The sequence below is a fragment of the Heptranchias perlo genome, chromosome 13 (assembly GCF_035084215.1).
Source record: "Heptranchias perlo isolate sHepPer1 chromosome 13, sHepPer1.hap1, whole genome shotgun sequence".
NCBI classification, from domain to species: domain Eukaryota; kingdom Metazoa; phylum Chordata; class Chondrichthyes; order Hexanchiformes; family Hexanchidae; genus Heptranchias; species Heptranchias perlo.
Genome location: NC_090337.1, coordinates 13,440,103 through 13,455,589, shown reverse-complemented (window position 1 = coordinate 13,455,589; position 15,487 = coordinate 13,440,103). Strand labels below are relative to the sequence as shown.

The following is a 15,487-nucleotide window of genomic DNA, read 5'->3' as shown; positions in this document are numbered from 1 at the left end:
TGAAGTGTTCCCCAACTGGGAGGGAACCCTCCTGTCTGGCGATTGTTGTGCGGTGACGATGAACACCTTGCTAAGGCCATCCCCACACCTGCACTACTCGCCTTCAAACAGCCACCTAACCTCAAACAGACCATTGTTTGCAGCAATTACCCAGCTTTCAGGAGAACAGCGTCCACGACACCACACAACCCTGCCACGGCAACCTCTGCAAGACATGCCAGATCATCGACACAGATACCACTATCACACGAGAGGACACCACCCACCAGGTACACGGTTCATACTCCTGTGACTTGGCCAACGTTGTCTACCTCATACGTTGCAGAAAAGGATGCCCCGGAGCATGGTACATCGGCGAGACCATGCAGACACTGCGACAACGGATGAACGGACACCGCACAACAATCGCCAGACAGGAGGGTTCCTTCCCAGTCGGGGAACACTTCAGCAGTCAAGGACATTCAGCCTCCGATCTTCGGGTAAGCGTTCTCCGAGGCAGCCTTTGAGACACACGACAACGCAAAATCGTCAAGCAGAAATTGATAGCCAAGTTCCGCACCCATGAGGACGGCCTCAACCAGGATCTTGGGTTCATGTCACGCTACATGTAGCCCCACCAGCGAAAAAAAAGTTATCTGTTTTTAATACAACTGGTCATTCTCTCTCTCTCTCTCTCTCTCTCTGTCTGTCTTTGTGTTCTGACCGCTTGTGTATTCAGTAGTCTTGGATGTAATGTTCCCCTGTCTGAACACCATCCACTCCTTTGATTGCTGTGATTACCTGTCTGCCGAGGTGTGATAACGGTCAGTTGGAAAGATTATCTGTAATCACCAGGCATTGTTCTCTGACTATATATGCTGTGCCTTTATGGAACCCTGCACTCACCTGACAAAGGAGGAAAGCTCCGAAAGCTTGTGATTTCAAATAAAGCTGTTGGACTATAACCTGGTGTTGTACGACGCCTTACATTGGTCTATATTGAATCAACTGCAGCAGCAGCAGTTCAGGTACTAAAATTGGCCTCAGCGCCCTGGGCTAGGGAGGGAAAATATCAGTCAGTTCTTGATCCCTTATCCATAACTCCTGCTGGATCAAGGTTGGCTGTGCTGCTCCTGACAATACTGTCTCGGCTCAGACGAGGGTTGCCATCTCTGGTTGGATGTATTTTTGGAGGTTTCATCACATGACCTCCTGCCTCCAACTGCCTTGCCGAGTCAAGCAGCCTTACTTCCCCACCCCCCCTCCCCATCTCCAATATTTTTATAACTAATCAACAAAAGTATTCAAAGAAAATGAATAAAACACCATTTTTTTTAATGCCCTTATGATTTTTCTCCTGGTTTGCTCGCAGCATTGTCCAGGAGATTAATCTTTAATTCCTGGAGGGTTAGCAACCCTAGGTCAGACTTGAAGAGCGACCACTTGGGTGGGTAATGGAGGCACTCCTATTGCCTGTCACATGCTCCACAAAATTCCAGGCAATGGTACTGTCTGGGATAAAGTACCAAAGGCAAAAGAAGCAGTGTGTAAAGCTTCACCACTGCTATTCTGCAATGATTTAACACCACTAGCTTTTATAGGAAAATTAAAGGAAAATTACTTTTAACTAACTGTACACACATATGGTTCAAATATTAGATTCTAGCACAGTGCTGTCCAATACGTTAGCCACATACAGTTAATTACATTTTTGACTAGTAAATAAAAATGTGAGTAATAGGCTTGTGATCTTAATACTCATTCACATGGCAAATGTATTTGCACTTTAACCTTTTTGTGAATTTGTTGGTAAAATGGTAAGACGAAAAGCAGAGTGTGCAATGTTTTTTGATTGTTGGGTGTGCTTTACTTCCTTGGTTACTGCTAAAATGGTGTGTAATACGGGTGACAACAGGTGGAAATATTAGCAACACTGTTTGGTGAGTGGAGCAGTCATTGTGGACAACTTGACCAATCGCAATAACCAGTCCAGGCCAGCAGAAGAAAGCAAATCCAACCAATAACAAGCAGCTCCAACAGGGCACGTCACTGCAAAGGGCAGGCAGCATCCAACTGCATTTTGAATGGAGAGCAGCAGCAGGTCTGGCGCGTATCGTGATTTGATTGTGAGTTCACATTCTCCGCAATCACACTGATAAAGTCAAAGTAACACTCAACTGCTGGACAAAAACCTAGAAGCTTCACAAAGATGTGCTGCATCTCATGCCAGAATTCCAAACTTTGATGAAAGAATGCAAAGTTTTGCACTAATTGGTGGTAAATGTTTGTACTTCATGTGTATATTTATTTAACATTTACGTGTATTGTGTGTAAGATGTTTTCTACTAAAATTAGTGCATATGGCTAAAACAGTCTCGGTTTATGTTTCTTTTTAATTTGTTCATGGGATGTGGGCGTTAATGGCAAGGCCAGCATTTATTGCCCATCCCCAATTGCCCTCGAGAAGGTGGCGGTGAGCCGCCTTCTTGAACCGCTGCAGTCCGTGTGGTGAAGGTTCTCCCACAGTGCTGTTAGGAAGGGAGTTCCAGGATTTTGACCCAGTAACGATGAAGGAACGGCGATATATTTCCAAGTCGGGATGGTGTGTGATTTGGAGGGGAACGTGCAGGCGGTGTTGTTACCATGTACCTGCTGCCCTTGTCCTTGTCCTTCCAGGTGGTAGAGGTTGCGGGTTTAGGAGGTGCTGTCGAAAAAGCCTTGGCGAGTTGCTGCAGTGGATCCTGTGGATGCTACACACTGCAGCCACTGTGCACTGGTGAAGGGAGTGAATGTTTAGGGTGGTGGATGGGGTGCCAATCAAGCGAGCTGCTTTGTCCTGGATGGTGTCGAGCTTCTTGAATGTTGTTGGAGCTGCACTCATCCAGGAAAGTGGAGAGTATTCAATCACACTCCTGACTTGTGCCTTATAGATGGTGGAAAGGCTTTGGGCAGTCAGGAGGTGAGTCACTCGCCGCAGAATACCCAGCCTCTGACCTGCTCTTGTAGCCATAGTATTTATAAGGCTGGTCCAGTTAAGTATCTGGTCAATGGTGACCCCCAGGATGTTGATGGTGGGGGATTCGGCGATGGTAATGCCGTTGAATGTCAAGGGGAGGTGGTTAAGACTCTCTCTTGTTGGAGATGGTCATTGCCTGGCACAAATGTTACTTGCCACTTATGAGCCCAAGCCTGGATGTTGTCCAGGTCTTGCTGCATGCGGGCTCGGACTGCTTCATTATTTGAGAGGTTGCGAATGGAACTGAACACTGTGCAATCATCAGCGAACATCCCCATTTCTGACCTTATAATGGAGGGATGGTCATTGATGAAGCAGCTGAAGATGGTTGGGCCTAGGACACTGCCCTGAGGAACTCCTGCAGCAATGTCCTTTGGCTGTGATGATTGGCCTCCAACAACCACTACCATCTTCCTTTGTGCTAGGTATGACTCCTGCAGAGTTTTCCCCCTGATTCCCATTAACTTCAATTTTACTTGGGCTCCTTGGTGCCACACTCAGTCAAATGCTGCCTTATGTTAGTTGCTGAAACCATCTATTTTATTAATAAACTATTTCATCTGAATTTGTACTAATAAATGGTGCTTATTAAGCTATCTTTTGTTGCCAGACCTACCTTTGAGCTATTCTTATACACTGAGGGCCATTGGGTCTTTTCATCATAGTAAAACAGCAAATTCACATTATGTTTCTCCTGGAGAGAGAACATAAAAACATTTTAATACACAATATTATGAAAATGTTTGGAGTTACTATTTTCAGGGTTCCCCCATATTTGAAGCAAGTATTTAAGGGTAGTCGAATGGTACAAGTTGATGTACAAATGTACTGCACAATAACATGGTATGATATGGGCTGCATCCATGACTCTTCACAGCAGCTGATAATGTTGTCCAGGATTACTACCTCAGAGGGAAGGAAGAAACTCCAGGTTGCTTTCATGCATCTCCTAGTGTAAATTGAGCAGCATTGGCAAGCCTTGGGATTAGCAGATCAATTGCTACCACTGAGTGGAAACAGTGCCTGGTATGTAATTGAGGCACCTTTAAAAAAGTATTTTAGATATTTGTTAACCCAAATCTGAAATCTCTCAAAAATAAAAACCTGTGTATTACAGAGTCAACGCTTCTTAGTGTTTCGTAGATGTTCCATACATTCCCTTAGTTCTGACTTTACTCACCAAACTCGATTTCTGCTTTGTGCTCTAAACCACATGCTGCTGTGGACAAATATTTTGAGAATCTTAAGCACCTGCCCTAGATAGTAGTTAATTGCCCTAATTGTAGTTAAGGGGGAGGAGGAGTGTGGAATATTGGATGGGATAAACATAGTGAGAGAGGAAGTATTAAAGGGTTCAGCATCTTTGAAAGTAAATAAATCATCAGGCCCGGATAAGATGTATCCCAGGCTATTAAGAGAAGCTAGGGAGGAAATAGCAGAGGCTCTGACCATCATTTTCCAATCCTCCCTGGCTGCAGAAGTGGTGCCAGAGAATTGGAGGACTGCCAACATTGTTCCGTTGTTTAAAAAGGGAGAAAAAAAATAGACCAAGTAATTATAGGCCAGTCAGTCCAACCTCGGTGGTGGGCAAATTATTGGAATCAATTCTGAAGGACAGTATAAATCGTCATTTAGAAAGGCACAGGTTAATCAAGGACAGTCAGCATGGATTTGTTAAGGGAACGTCGTGTCTCACTAACTTGATTGAATTTTTTGAGGCGGTAACGAGGAGAGTCGATGAGGATAACGCACTTGATGTGGTGTACATGAATTTTAGCAAGGCTTTTGACAAGGTCCCACATGGCAGACCTGTCAAAAAAGTAAAAGCCCATGGGATCGAAGAGAAAGTGGCAAGTTGGATCCAAAATTGGCTCAGTGGCAGGAAGCAAAGGGTATTGGTTGACGGATGTTTTTGTGACTAGAAGGCTATTTCCAGTGGAGTTTCGCAAGGCTCAGTACTAGGTCCCTTGCTTTTTGTGATATGTATTAATGAGTTGGACTTAAATGTAGGGTGCATGATTAAGAAGTTTGCAGATGATACAAAAATTGGCCATGTGGTTGATAGTGAGGAGGAAAGCTGTAGACTGTAGGAAGATATCAATGGACTGGTCAGGTGGGCAGAAAAGTGGCAAATGGAATTCAATCCAAAGATGTGTGAGGTAATGCATTTGGGGAGGGCAAACAAGGCAAGGGAGTACACAATAAATGGGAGGATACTGAGAGGTGTAGAGGAACAAAGGGACCTTGGAGTGCATGTCCACAGATCCCTGAAGGTAGCAGTACAGGTGGTTAAAAAGGCACTTGGGATAAGTTCCTTCATTAGCAGAGGCATAGAATATAAGAACAGGGAGGTTATGCTAGAACTGTGTAAAACATTGGTTAGGCCACAGCTTGATTACTGCGTACAATTCTGGTCACTGCTTTACAAGAAAGATATGATTGCACTAGAGAAGGTGCAGATATTTACCAGGACTGGGGAATTTTAGCTATGAGGAAAGATTGAATAGGCTGAGGTTGTTTTCTTTGGAACAAAGGAGGCTGAGGGGAGATTTAATTGAGGTATATAAAATTATGACAGGACTAGATTGAGTGGATAGGGAGGACCTATTTCCCTTAGCAGCGGGGTCAGTGACTAGGGGGCATAGATATAAAGTAATTGGTAGAAGGATTAGAGGGAAGCTGAGGAGAATTTTTTTGACTCAGAGGGTGGTGGAGGTCTGGAACTCACTGCCTGAAAGGGTGGTAGAGGCAGAAACCCTCAACTCATTTAAAAAGTACTTGGATGTGCACTTGAAGTGCCGTAACCTACAGGGTTACGGACCAAGTGCTGGAAAGCGGGATTAAGTTGGATAGCTCTTTTTTGGCCAGCATGGACATGAAAGGCTGAATGGCCTCCTTCCGTGCCGTAACTTTCTATGATTCTGTATGTTCCCCACCTTTTTGGCAAATCCATTCTCAAAAGAATTGTTGTGTAAAGCAAAAACTTGATACAGATTGAAGAGGAAAAAAAAAGAGGACTTATGCTAGACCAAACACACTGACACTTTGGGGCCAATTTTAATCTAACCCACCCACTGGGAAACTGACAGGATCGGATGCAATGCTGGTTTTACACCCGGCTCGATTTTACTCTCCACTGAAGTCAGTGGAGATTAACATCAGGTGGAGTGTAAAACCGGCATTGCACCCGATCCCATGGGTTTCCCACCTGGCAAGTTAGGTGAAAATTACCCCCTTCGTTTCAGAAATCCCTTTAACACCATCTCTTACCAACTACATTTAATTAATGTATTACATTCCATGGCTCTTAAAAGCCAATTTTAAGAATGGATTTGAGGGAATATATGTATGCAAGAGCCAAACTCAGGAGTAAGTACTTACCATTCAACTTTAAAGGGGAGGGAAAGTGATAGGAGAAATACTTTCTGTTCTAAGGCTTCTCCTAATGTCTATCTGGAAAAAATATGCTACTGTAATTATTTTTTTTGTCTGTTTTGACCATTGCACATGCAGTTACCAAATTATCTTTTTTTTTCCTCATTAGTTAAATCTGTGTAATCTATTTTAATGCTTCCAATTATTAAAATAATCAACACATCCCACTTAAAAAAAAAATCAAATCAGAAATCTTTCGCCACCAGGACAATCTCTCTCCCCCGCAGGAAATACAATACCAACTGCATACTGATACCTCTCCAGAGAGCTCTCTATTAACTGGGAATGTACTAAGCAGACACACCGGAGGACCACAACCAGATGATTCTCCACAAAAGTAGGAGTATAAAGCAAGGGGGGGGGGGAAAGAACAAATAAGAGGGTAATGCACCAGGGCCACTCCTGCACAACTTCTAACATTCAGTTACAAATGCCTGCTCCTCACCTCACTCAATGGATACGGAGTGGAATTCAAAAAGTACACACAAATAAAATGAAGAGTAAACCTCTAGCGATTAAGTTCTTTAATGCAAAACTGCCTCAACTAACTTTAGTGGTGTCCAGACAGTGCACAACACCATTCATCAACAGGTCTGTTAGCTTCTCAATCTTTTCATTGGGATGGACGCCTGAGGATTTTCAGTCATTTTCCAAATACCAGAAACTGTGGATGCTCTACATTTAATGCTTACCTTGGGGTACCTGATATGGTAGCTGATCTGTCCTTTTTCAGACAGGAAACAAAATTTGGTCAAAAATACCCATTTCTGAAACAAAAATAAAGCATTTGCATTTACAATAAAACAGAGCTGATTAAGAGGAATATTATAAAAATCAATGTGAAAATCTCACATAAACTCTGCCCTAAATACAATTACAGATTAATGAACCAATGTTGCACTGCTGCTTGACCAAGTGTATATAAAGTTCATGTTACAAATGAATGCAGATGTTCAGTTGCAGTGCCATAGTGCATCTGTTCTATAACCTTATCAGTGAAGATAAAGATATTTATTTGTACTTGTTTATCCTTCGTGGTGGTGCTCAAAATAACATTTGTGTCTCTGCTCATCTCTCCAGTCTAATTCTTTCTGAATCCCTGTCTTTCTGTAGCTGTTATTTTTCTCTCTCTCTCTACATATAGCTCATATTTTCTGTCATCACCTGCATGCAAGTCCCTCTCTCCTTTCTGTATTCTTATCACACATTTTTATTTCTCTGTTGGACTTTTTTCTCTCTGTACATCTACTGCTCTGCTTCTCACACATTTTCTCAGCTGTCTTTGTTTCTGTATGTCTCACATCCCATGAAGACCTAGAAACAGGGTCAAGACTCCAATCCTCTGACAGTCACAGAAATTATCTTCCGTCTTCCTGGATACAAAACCACAACCCTCCTCTCACGCAGCAATATAATCCGGAAACTCCTTCAGGAGAGTTCAGCCACCACAAAAACATAAAAGTCAAATTATTGATCAGGCCAGGTGGCAATTCTTGATTCCACGTCCAAATATCACCAAGTTGGAAGATCAGTTTGGGAGAGGCTGGGTGGGGGGGGGGGGGATCAATCCAGATCCCTGTCCTTACCCAGATTTGGTCCTAGTCCTGATGCCTCCTTCACTGAACTTTGCTTCATAGAAGTTCACAATGTCAAACTGTTTAAAAGCAAGCAGCTATCAATATCACAAGTAGCCTAGCCTGCGAACACTTGGAGCAAAGCAAAGTGCCAAACATGAGGCAAGATAGAACCTTGCATCTGACTGGTTTTAAGTACATACTTAGCAGCAACCAATTATAAAAGGGGATCCGAGGCCAATCATTTTGTAGTCATATTATTACCTCAGAACAATGAGCTTGCACAAAATGGACAGCTTAAAAGTACACTTTTTATATAGGTAGAATAGTTAGTCTCACTGAAGTAAACCAACATATAATGCTCTATTTGATTTAAGCTGTATGTGGCAACATTAATTTTCTGCTTGTTCACAACTTGTACCACTAGGACATCAGTATGTCAGTAACTTGATAAATTAAGTACTAGTAGAGATTATCAACAACCGACAGTTCCCACCACCTTATCAGTTCCTGGTGGTTCTTCGTTGTGACAAATACAGAACTGTAGTTTTTCCTAACTGTAAAAACAAAGCATAGCTGTCAAACTTGTATAAGTATTCAGTTGGAACACTTATTGCTGATGGTGGAAGGTACCAGAACACTCTATTCACAATAACTGATAATATTCAGATTGTACATTGTTGGATATTTTTGTAGGAGTGTATATACATATAACTATCATTTCTCTGTGATCATGTTTGTGTATATCAAGACAACATTCAGTGCACCATACTGCACTGACCTTGAACAGTTTTGCAATAACTTATCAAATTATTTTGCAGACAAAACAGACTCTTGTAATGGGTCCAGAACTGCGTTTTATTAAAACTAACACTTTGGAAAGAGGATCAATATTAAGTATAAATATCCTTAATTTCAGCTCTGAGGAAATCTTGGAGAATAAAATGCAAACTACTACATCATGTAGGAGCCTGCTCAGCTATAATTACGCAGACTGCTATTGTGCTCACTGGCACCTGATGATAGAGATACTCAGAGTAACAGCTCCCAGCAACAGTTCATTGGAACATAAATAGTTTAATGCCTGCCACCACTGTGTTGCCCACGAAGCTAAATTCCTCTATAGTTGTACAATGGAGAGGCCATCCTCCCACAGTTCTTCTCCCTAGAAAGGGGCTTGCCTCTTCCACTCTATTTTCATCTCTTATCTCCAACCCTTTCTTTTCTCCTTGCCGTTTCTATCTCTACAGCTGTACCAAATTGAAAACAATTTTACAACACCAAGTTATAGTCCAGCAATTTTATTTTAAATTCACAAGCTTTCGGAGGCTTCCTCCTTCGTCAGGTGAACGATGTGAAAATGAAATCCTCGAAATGAAATCACATTTATAATTCACAGAACAATGCTTGGTGAGTACAGACAGTTTTTTCAACTGCCCGTTGCCAAGGCAATCAGTGTGCAGACAGACAGGCCAAATTGAATACAACTTTGTGCTATCCAGTTGACATTTATTGTATACGACTGAAACACAAACTTGGAGAACTAGCTTTTGACTAAGACAAGTACAAAGTTCTTAAAGGGAGAGATTAGAATAAAAAACTACCCCTCCCAGAATAGTGAACATATGGCACACTTTCCCAAATAGGGTGGTTGATTCAGGGTGAATTCAAAACTTTAATTTGGGACAAATTGACAATTTTAAAAAGGGTGGATGTATGTTTAGAAGGGGAATTTAAGGTTATAGATAACTGATTTGCAATCAACTAAATCCAATTTTATTTGCTTGGAGGAGCTCCTTTCAGATATCATAGATTACAATGACAAGTCTCGTTAAACTGATAAAAAAAAGACTTGCATTTATATAGCACCTTTCACAAACTCAGGACTTCCCAAAGCACTTTACACCCAATTAAGTACTTTTGAAGTGTAGTCACTGTTGTAATGTAGGAATCACACCTAACAAGAGACTGGACATAACCACAAAACCCAGGATCCCATAACCACAAATAATGACCTAACCATTATCAATATGGGCCTGGATAGTTATCATCAGCATTGTCTGAATTATATACAGAAATGGTTGGGAGAGGGAAATAAAGGAGATTGAGCAGATTATTTTATTTTCCAATAACACACACAATACCAGATTAAAAATAAGTCAGTTATAGACTTATATATACACTTTCTTGCAAACTTCTACCTAAAAAGCACTTAAGTCCTCAACTGGGACAGAAGGCATCACGTGTCCGGCCAATACAGCAAAGGCTGGCTGCGGTTCTTACCGTTACCCCAAACCACATTTTAAAATATTAACAATTTAAAGTTACCTTGTCTGTCTCTAGATTCCCTGCTTCGTACTTCCCACTAACTAATGACAAACAAATAGTAAACAATAAAATACATGATAACATCCCACCCCGCGCACACCAACCCATCCGCTCACTGTACCCACTGTTGACTAGGCCCCTCCTGGGACGGCTAGCAACGCCCCTAACGACGGGGGGGGGGGGGGGGGCGCGTGCGTGAGACGGCCGCGCGCGCGCCCGCAACGTTCACCTCAGACTGGAGAACGTGATACGTAACAGGGAGAAGGCGGGTCATTTATTCATTGGATAAATCGCTGCAGTGATTGATGGCGAGGTAAACCAATCAGACGGCGGGGAGCTCGGAGCCGGCCTCCTTAAAGTGTACTGGGAGCAGCAATCAGAAGATATTTCATAATCAGGGTTTTACCACCAATGGGGGGGGAAACCAACTGGATGGATTTATTTTTCACTCGTTATTACAACCGACTTTGCAATTAATCACAGGAAAAAATTGTTTATCGCCTTCCCGACCCTGGCCTCTTGATTGACAACGAGTCTAGCCAATAAACGCTAACTTCGCACTGATGGACAGGTAGGCGAACCAATTAACAAGCGACGCATCGATTATTATTGGCAGGAGAGGTTTGACCATTTAGACCAATAACGAGAATGAGGCGGGGAAACGTTCCCTGATCACAAGACGGCACTTCATGTGATTTGTGAATGATAGTCAACAGGGAAGCCCGTGTTCCGACCTGAGCTTTAATCCCGTTAGATCATCATTAAGTGGAGACTGTCAGGTGCGTGTTTAGTGGCGGGAGAGGCGGATGTTTCAACTCCCGGCAAACCGGAACGCAACGTTCGAAAAGAGAACCCTGACATCGAGCCGCGGCCCGCCCCCCTTGTCCCGATTGGCTGGCCGCCTTTGATTGACGGCGCCGGGGATTTCCCCCCTTCTCTTGATTGACGGCGCCGGGGATTTCCCCCGCTTGTCCTGATTGGCTGGCCGCCTTTGATTGACGGCGCCGGGGATTTCCCCCGCTTGTCCTGATTGGCTGGCCGCCTTTGATTGACGGCGCCGGGGATTTCCCCCCTCCCTTGTCCCGATTGGCTGGCCGCCTTTGATTGACGGCACCTGGGATTCCCCCACTTGTCCCGATTGGCTGGCCGCCTTTGATTGACGGCGCCGGGGATTCCCTCCCCCCCCCACCCCCCCCTCCACGGTCGGGTGATCGCTGCTGGCGGAGACGGGATTTGCAGATGTGATAATAAGTTTGCGGAAGCGGCCCGGAGTTTGTGATATTCCGATAGCCGAGGCGGCAGTGGCAGTGCAGAGAATCTGATCAAAACAAGTCAGGTGGAAAGGTCAAGGCGCGGGCGGGCGGGGGTTAAACAAAAAATCCGCAAGGAGCTTCTGCAAAGTTAAAAATGCAACGATGTGAACCTGGAGACAAATAACGTTACGGCAACTCGGTCGGTTGCATGAGTTGTTGGTTATGAATATTGATTTGACAAGGGGTTAATTTGCATACATTAAATTGCAATCCCTGGAGTGTTTTTATTCTCTACGGTTGTGGAATTTGAGCTAACGTTTTCCCCAGAATGTATTTAATGAACAGACTGCCAATGCTTTTAATGTGCATTTATTCCACATCAGATCCTAGACTTACTTCAGCAATTTAAAGGGCCAGCTACTGCACCCAGTCAATATTTATACGAGAGCAAGAAACGCGTTGGAAATGGTGCGAGTGTACAACTGCCATCCGTTTGCCTCCCAGTTGATCGTTCCCGTTCAAAACGAACCCGATACTTTCTGCTGTGGGCGCGACACGCTCTTCGTTATCTCCGCTGACTGTAAAATAGAAGCATTTAATGTTACCGAACGAGGATGTGAGCCCATCGGCACCTTTACCACCCTCGGGAAAGTCCAGAAAATAACATACAGTGAAATAGGTAAATAATGTTTCCCTATAGAATTTATTCAAATGAATAAATGACGTTCCTTAATATAGACATGTTGCATATTAACCTTATTTCTAAATATTTATCATAACATTTGACTGCATAATAAATTATATCGTTATATTAATTAGAGTGATATACTTGTCTTTTGGTTTATTTATTTTATGCCTGACTTTTTTTCCCCAGGAGACTACCTTGCTACAATCGAAGTGAAGAGCAAGGTCCTCTCCCTCCGTGCCTACTTGAATTGGAGAAGATGCCAAGCACAGGGGAAATCACGAGTTGGTATCCGAATGGTGGGACATGTGTTGGAGGCTTCATTTAAAGGAGCACCCAAGGATCAGATGGAAATTGTAGAAATGCCACTTTCGGACCCCCCAGTCTCCGTTTCCTGTTGTCCCCTGAAGGGAGATCTAATGGTCGGGTGCCAGAATAAGGTGGTGTTATTCCGCTTGAAGGAGGAGATGTTGGACGGCGAATGCCCCGTGCTGGACTTTGAGCGTTTCCTGATTGTGCATGTCAGTTTGAACCTGCTGGAAGTGGCTTTTTGTGATGGCTGCGTGGCCATGATAACGGACCTGGAAGTGCTGGTGCTAAAACTGGAGCATGCCCACCAAGTGGAGAGCAAAGGCCGGCAACAGACCCTCCAGGAAGCAGCGTCAGTCAACAAGGTCATTTACAAAGGGGAAAATGAGCCTGCAGAAGGTTTGTAGTAAATTGATCAAGTAATGTACATTATTTTCACCCCTGTGCTTAATACTGTAGCTCAGTTAGTAGCACACTTGCCTCTGGGTCAGAAGGTTGTGGGTTCAAGTCCCATTCCAGAGACATCACAAAATCCAGGCTGACCACTCTAGTAAAGTACTGGTGGAGTGCTGCACTGTCGGAGGTGCCGACCTTCGGATGAGACGTAAAACCGAGATCCCGTTTGCCCTCTCGGGTGGATCCCATGGAACTATTTCAAAGAAGAGCAAGGCAGTTCTCCCTGATGTATTGGAAAATATTTATCCCTCAACTAAGATCACTAAAACAGCTTATCTGGTCATTATCATGTTGCTGTTTGTGGGACCTTCCTGTGTGCAAATTGGCTGCTGTGTTTCCAACATTACAACAGTGACTACACTTCAGAAGTACTTCATTGGTTGTAAAGTGCTTTGGGACGTCCTATAGTAGCGAAAGGCACTGTATAAATGCAAGTCTTTCTTTCTTTACGTTAGCAGGATAGGGGGTCTCTAACTGATCTCAGCTGGGTTTGCAGTTGTGGTGAGAAAATTAGCATCTCTGGGGGCAGGGAGGAGAAAGTTTGCCAGGGTTCCCACATGATCCTTGTTCACCAATTCTTGCTAGCTGTATGTACGGGTGGATATCAGATATGGATACAAATTGATTTAGCTGGGACATGCTTTTTAAAAAAAAAAATCTACTAACGCTGTCTACTGGAACGCACAGATGACGAATGGCATCGTAGAGAAGGTATCAGTGCATGTGGCACCATACCCCAGCGAGCGGGGGGATGAGGTCAGTGCTTCAGGTGAGGAGAGAAACATTTGTTGGGGGTGGGGTGGGTAAGTGGGGCGTCACTGAAGAGGAATCGTTAAACAGAATGTCTGCTCCCAGACTGTCTCAATGCAGCAGTCCTAAAGTATCTTTTAATTGATCTTTGCATTTGTGCTTTTCTTTTATCAGCGTCTGTGAGCCAAGGACTGGACGAATTTGTCCTCTTTCAGAGCCCTTTGGAACTGCTTGGCGAAGACACCTCTGGATCAGGAGTGTTGGCCACTTTGGAGTGGACAGGTGTGGAGGGTTTGACGACTGAGCTGCAGAGTAGTTTGTACCTACGACAGATCCTGTACAGGTGAGGCAGGTTTGATTTTTGAGAACTGTCACTCTTCAAGCTAGTCAATAAAATTTATTTTATAAATGCTTTGCAGGTGGTTTTTGTCTTTGCCTGCCGGGTTTGTACTTGATTATCGCAAAATGATGCCCCCATTTTGCACAATGCGTGCTCTCTCTTAACCAATCGCTCTTGGTTATTCACACCTGTGACGTTCACGATATCCTGGTGGTGGGGCCAAACAGACAACATGTCTCTACGGGCACTCTAACCAGTTATTTGATGCACCGCAGCAGCGTTGGACAATTTTCAGTTTTGTTTTAATTCCCTCCGGTCAGTCACCTCCTCTCTCTTTCCCTTGCTCTCTCTCTCTCCTCCACCCCCTCCCCCCACCCCGTCACCTCTTTCATGGTAAGGCTGAAATGAGAAAGTTGCTAAGTTGCTGGCAGCACAATGAAACTCCAGTGTATTATGTCCTGAAATGATAGGACATGGGTTCATGCCTGCAGTCTGCCATACAGTGTGCTGTCATGGAGAGATGCCTTGTGCAGGCAGCTGCACTGGGTTGTTGTGCCAACTATAGCATAGCATTGGTAAAGGCCTCCAAGCGGGGCTGCAGTCATTCCTGTCCATTAAGGATAGTACATAACTGGGGGAACCTTCCAGCAAAGAGAAGTCAAGAAAATAGTTTGCTATATTGGGAAATCGCAAGCTCAATTAACAGTCACTTTATACACCAATGGGTTGTGACACACGCTTGATGCAGCTATGTCTATTGTAGCCTCTTTTGATTGATTTAAACTGGAGCTGGCTCAGATCATTTTGAGTAATCACACTATATTGGTAGCATAATTTCTGCATCGTAACGTGTGAATGGGACTTGATTTCCACAATGTGCTGGGTTCATGCATCAAGAGAAAAAACTATTTTCAGTCATTATGAAGGGTTTTGATAGAATAAATAAAGAGAAACTGTTTCCACTGGCAGGAGGATTGGTAACGAGAGGATACAGATTTAAGATAATTGGCAAAAGAACCAGAAGGGAAATGAGAATTTTTTTTTTTACGCAGCAGGTTGATATAATCCAGAATGCACTGCCTGAAAGGGTGGTAGAAGCAGATTCAATAGTAACTTTCAAAAGGTAATTGGATAAATACTTGAAAAGGAGAAATTTGCAGGGCTATGGGGAAAGAGCAGGGGAGTTGATAAAGTACCGCATAATAGACTTGTTAGCAAAATTAAAACTCATGGGATTAAAGGGACAGAGGCAGAGTGAATACAAAATTGGCTAGGGGACAGAAGGCAGAGAGTAGTGGTGAATGGTTGTTTTTCAGACTGGAGAGAAGTATACAGTGGTGTGCCCCAGGGGTGAGTATTAGG

General features: G+C 43.6%; 2 protein-coding genes across 8 annotated transcripts in view; one reads left to right on the top strand and one right to left on the bottom strand.

The window, feature by feature from the left end:
* The window catches only part of tmem145 (transmembrane protein 145), a 42,754-nt gene extending 32,288 nt beyond the window's left edge, over positions 1 to 10,466 (bottom strand). For all 5 annotated transcript variants that reach the window (XM_067995011.1, XM_067995010.1, XM_067995014.1 and 2 more), the window contains exons 1-3: positions 10,333 to 10,466; positions 7,123 to 7,197; positions 3,612 to 3,689 (exon numbers count right to left, since the gene is read on the bottom strand). In XM_067995011.1, the coding sequence (XP_067851112.1) occupies positions 3,612 to 3,689; positions 7,123 to 7,197; positions 10,333 to 10,440 (261 nt within the window). In that variant the 5' untranslated portion in view covers positions 10,441 to 10,466. The remainder of the gene's footprint in view (positions 1 to 3,611; positions 3,690 to 7,122; positions 7,198 to 10,332) is intronic.
* A 305-nt stretch (positions 10,467 to 10,771) lies between these two features.
* The window catches only part of hps3 (HPS3 biogenesis of lysosomal organelles complex 2 subunit 1), a 32,170-nt gene continuing 27,454 nt past the window's right edge, over positions 10,772 to 15,487 (top strand). The window contains exons 1-4 of one of the 3 annotated variants that reach the window (XM_067995004.1): positions 10,772 to 10,903; positions 11,969 to 12,264; positions 12,460 to 12,978; positions 13,960 to 14,128. In XM_067995004.1, coding sequence (XP_067851105.1) covers positions 12,051 to 12,264; positions 12,460 to 12,978; positions 13,960 to 14,128 — 902 coding nt within the window. In that variant the 5' untranslated portion in view covers positions 10,772 to 10,903; positions 11,969 to 12,050. Of the gene's footprint in view, positions 10,904 to 11,001; positions 11,112 to 11,529; positions 11,785 to 11,968; positions 12,265 to 12,459; positions 12,979 to 13,959; positions 14,129 to 15,487 lie in introns of those variants that run through there. The other 2 variants (XM_067995002.1, XM_067995003.1) reach the window with 2 other exon arrangements.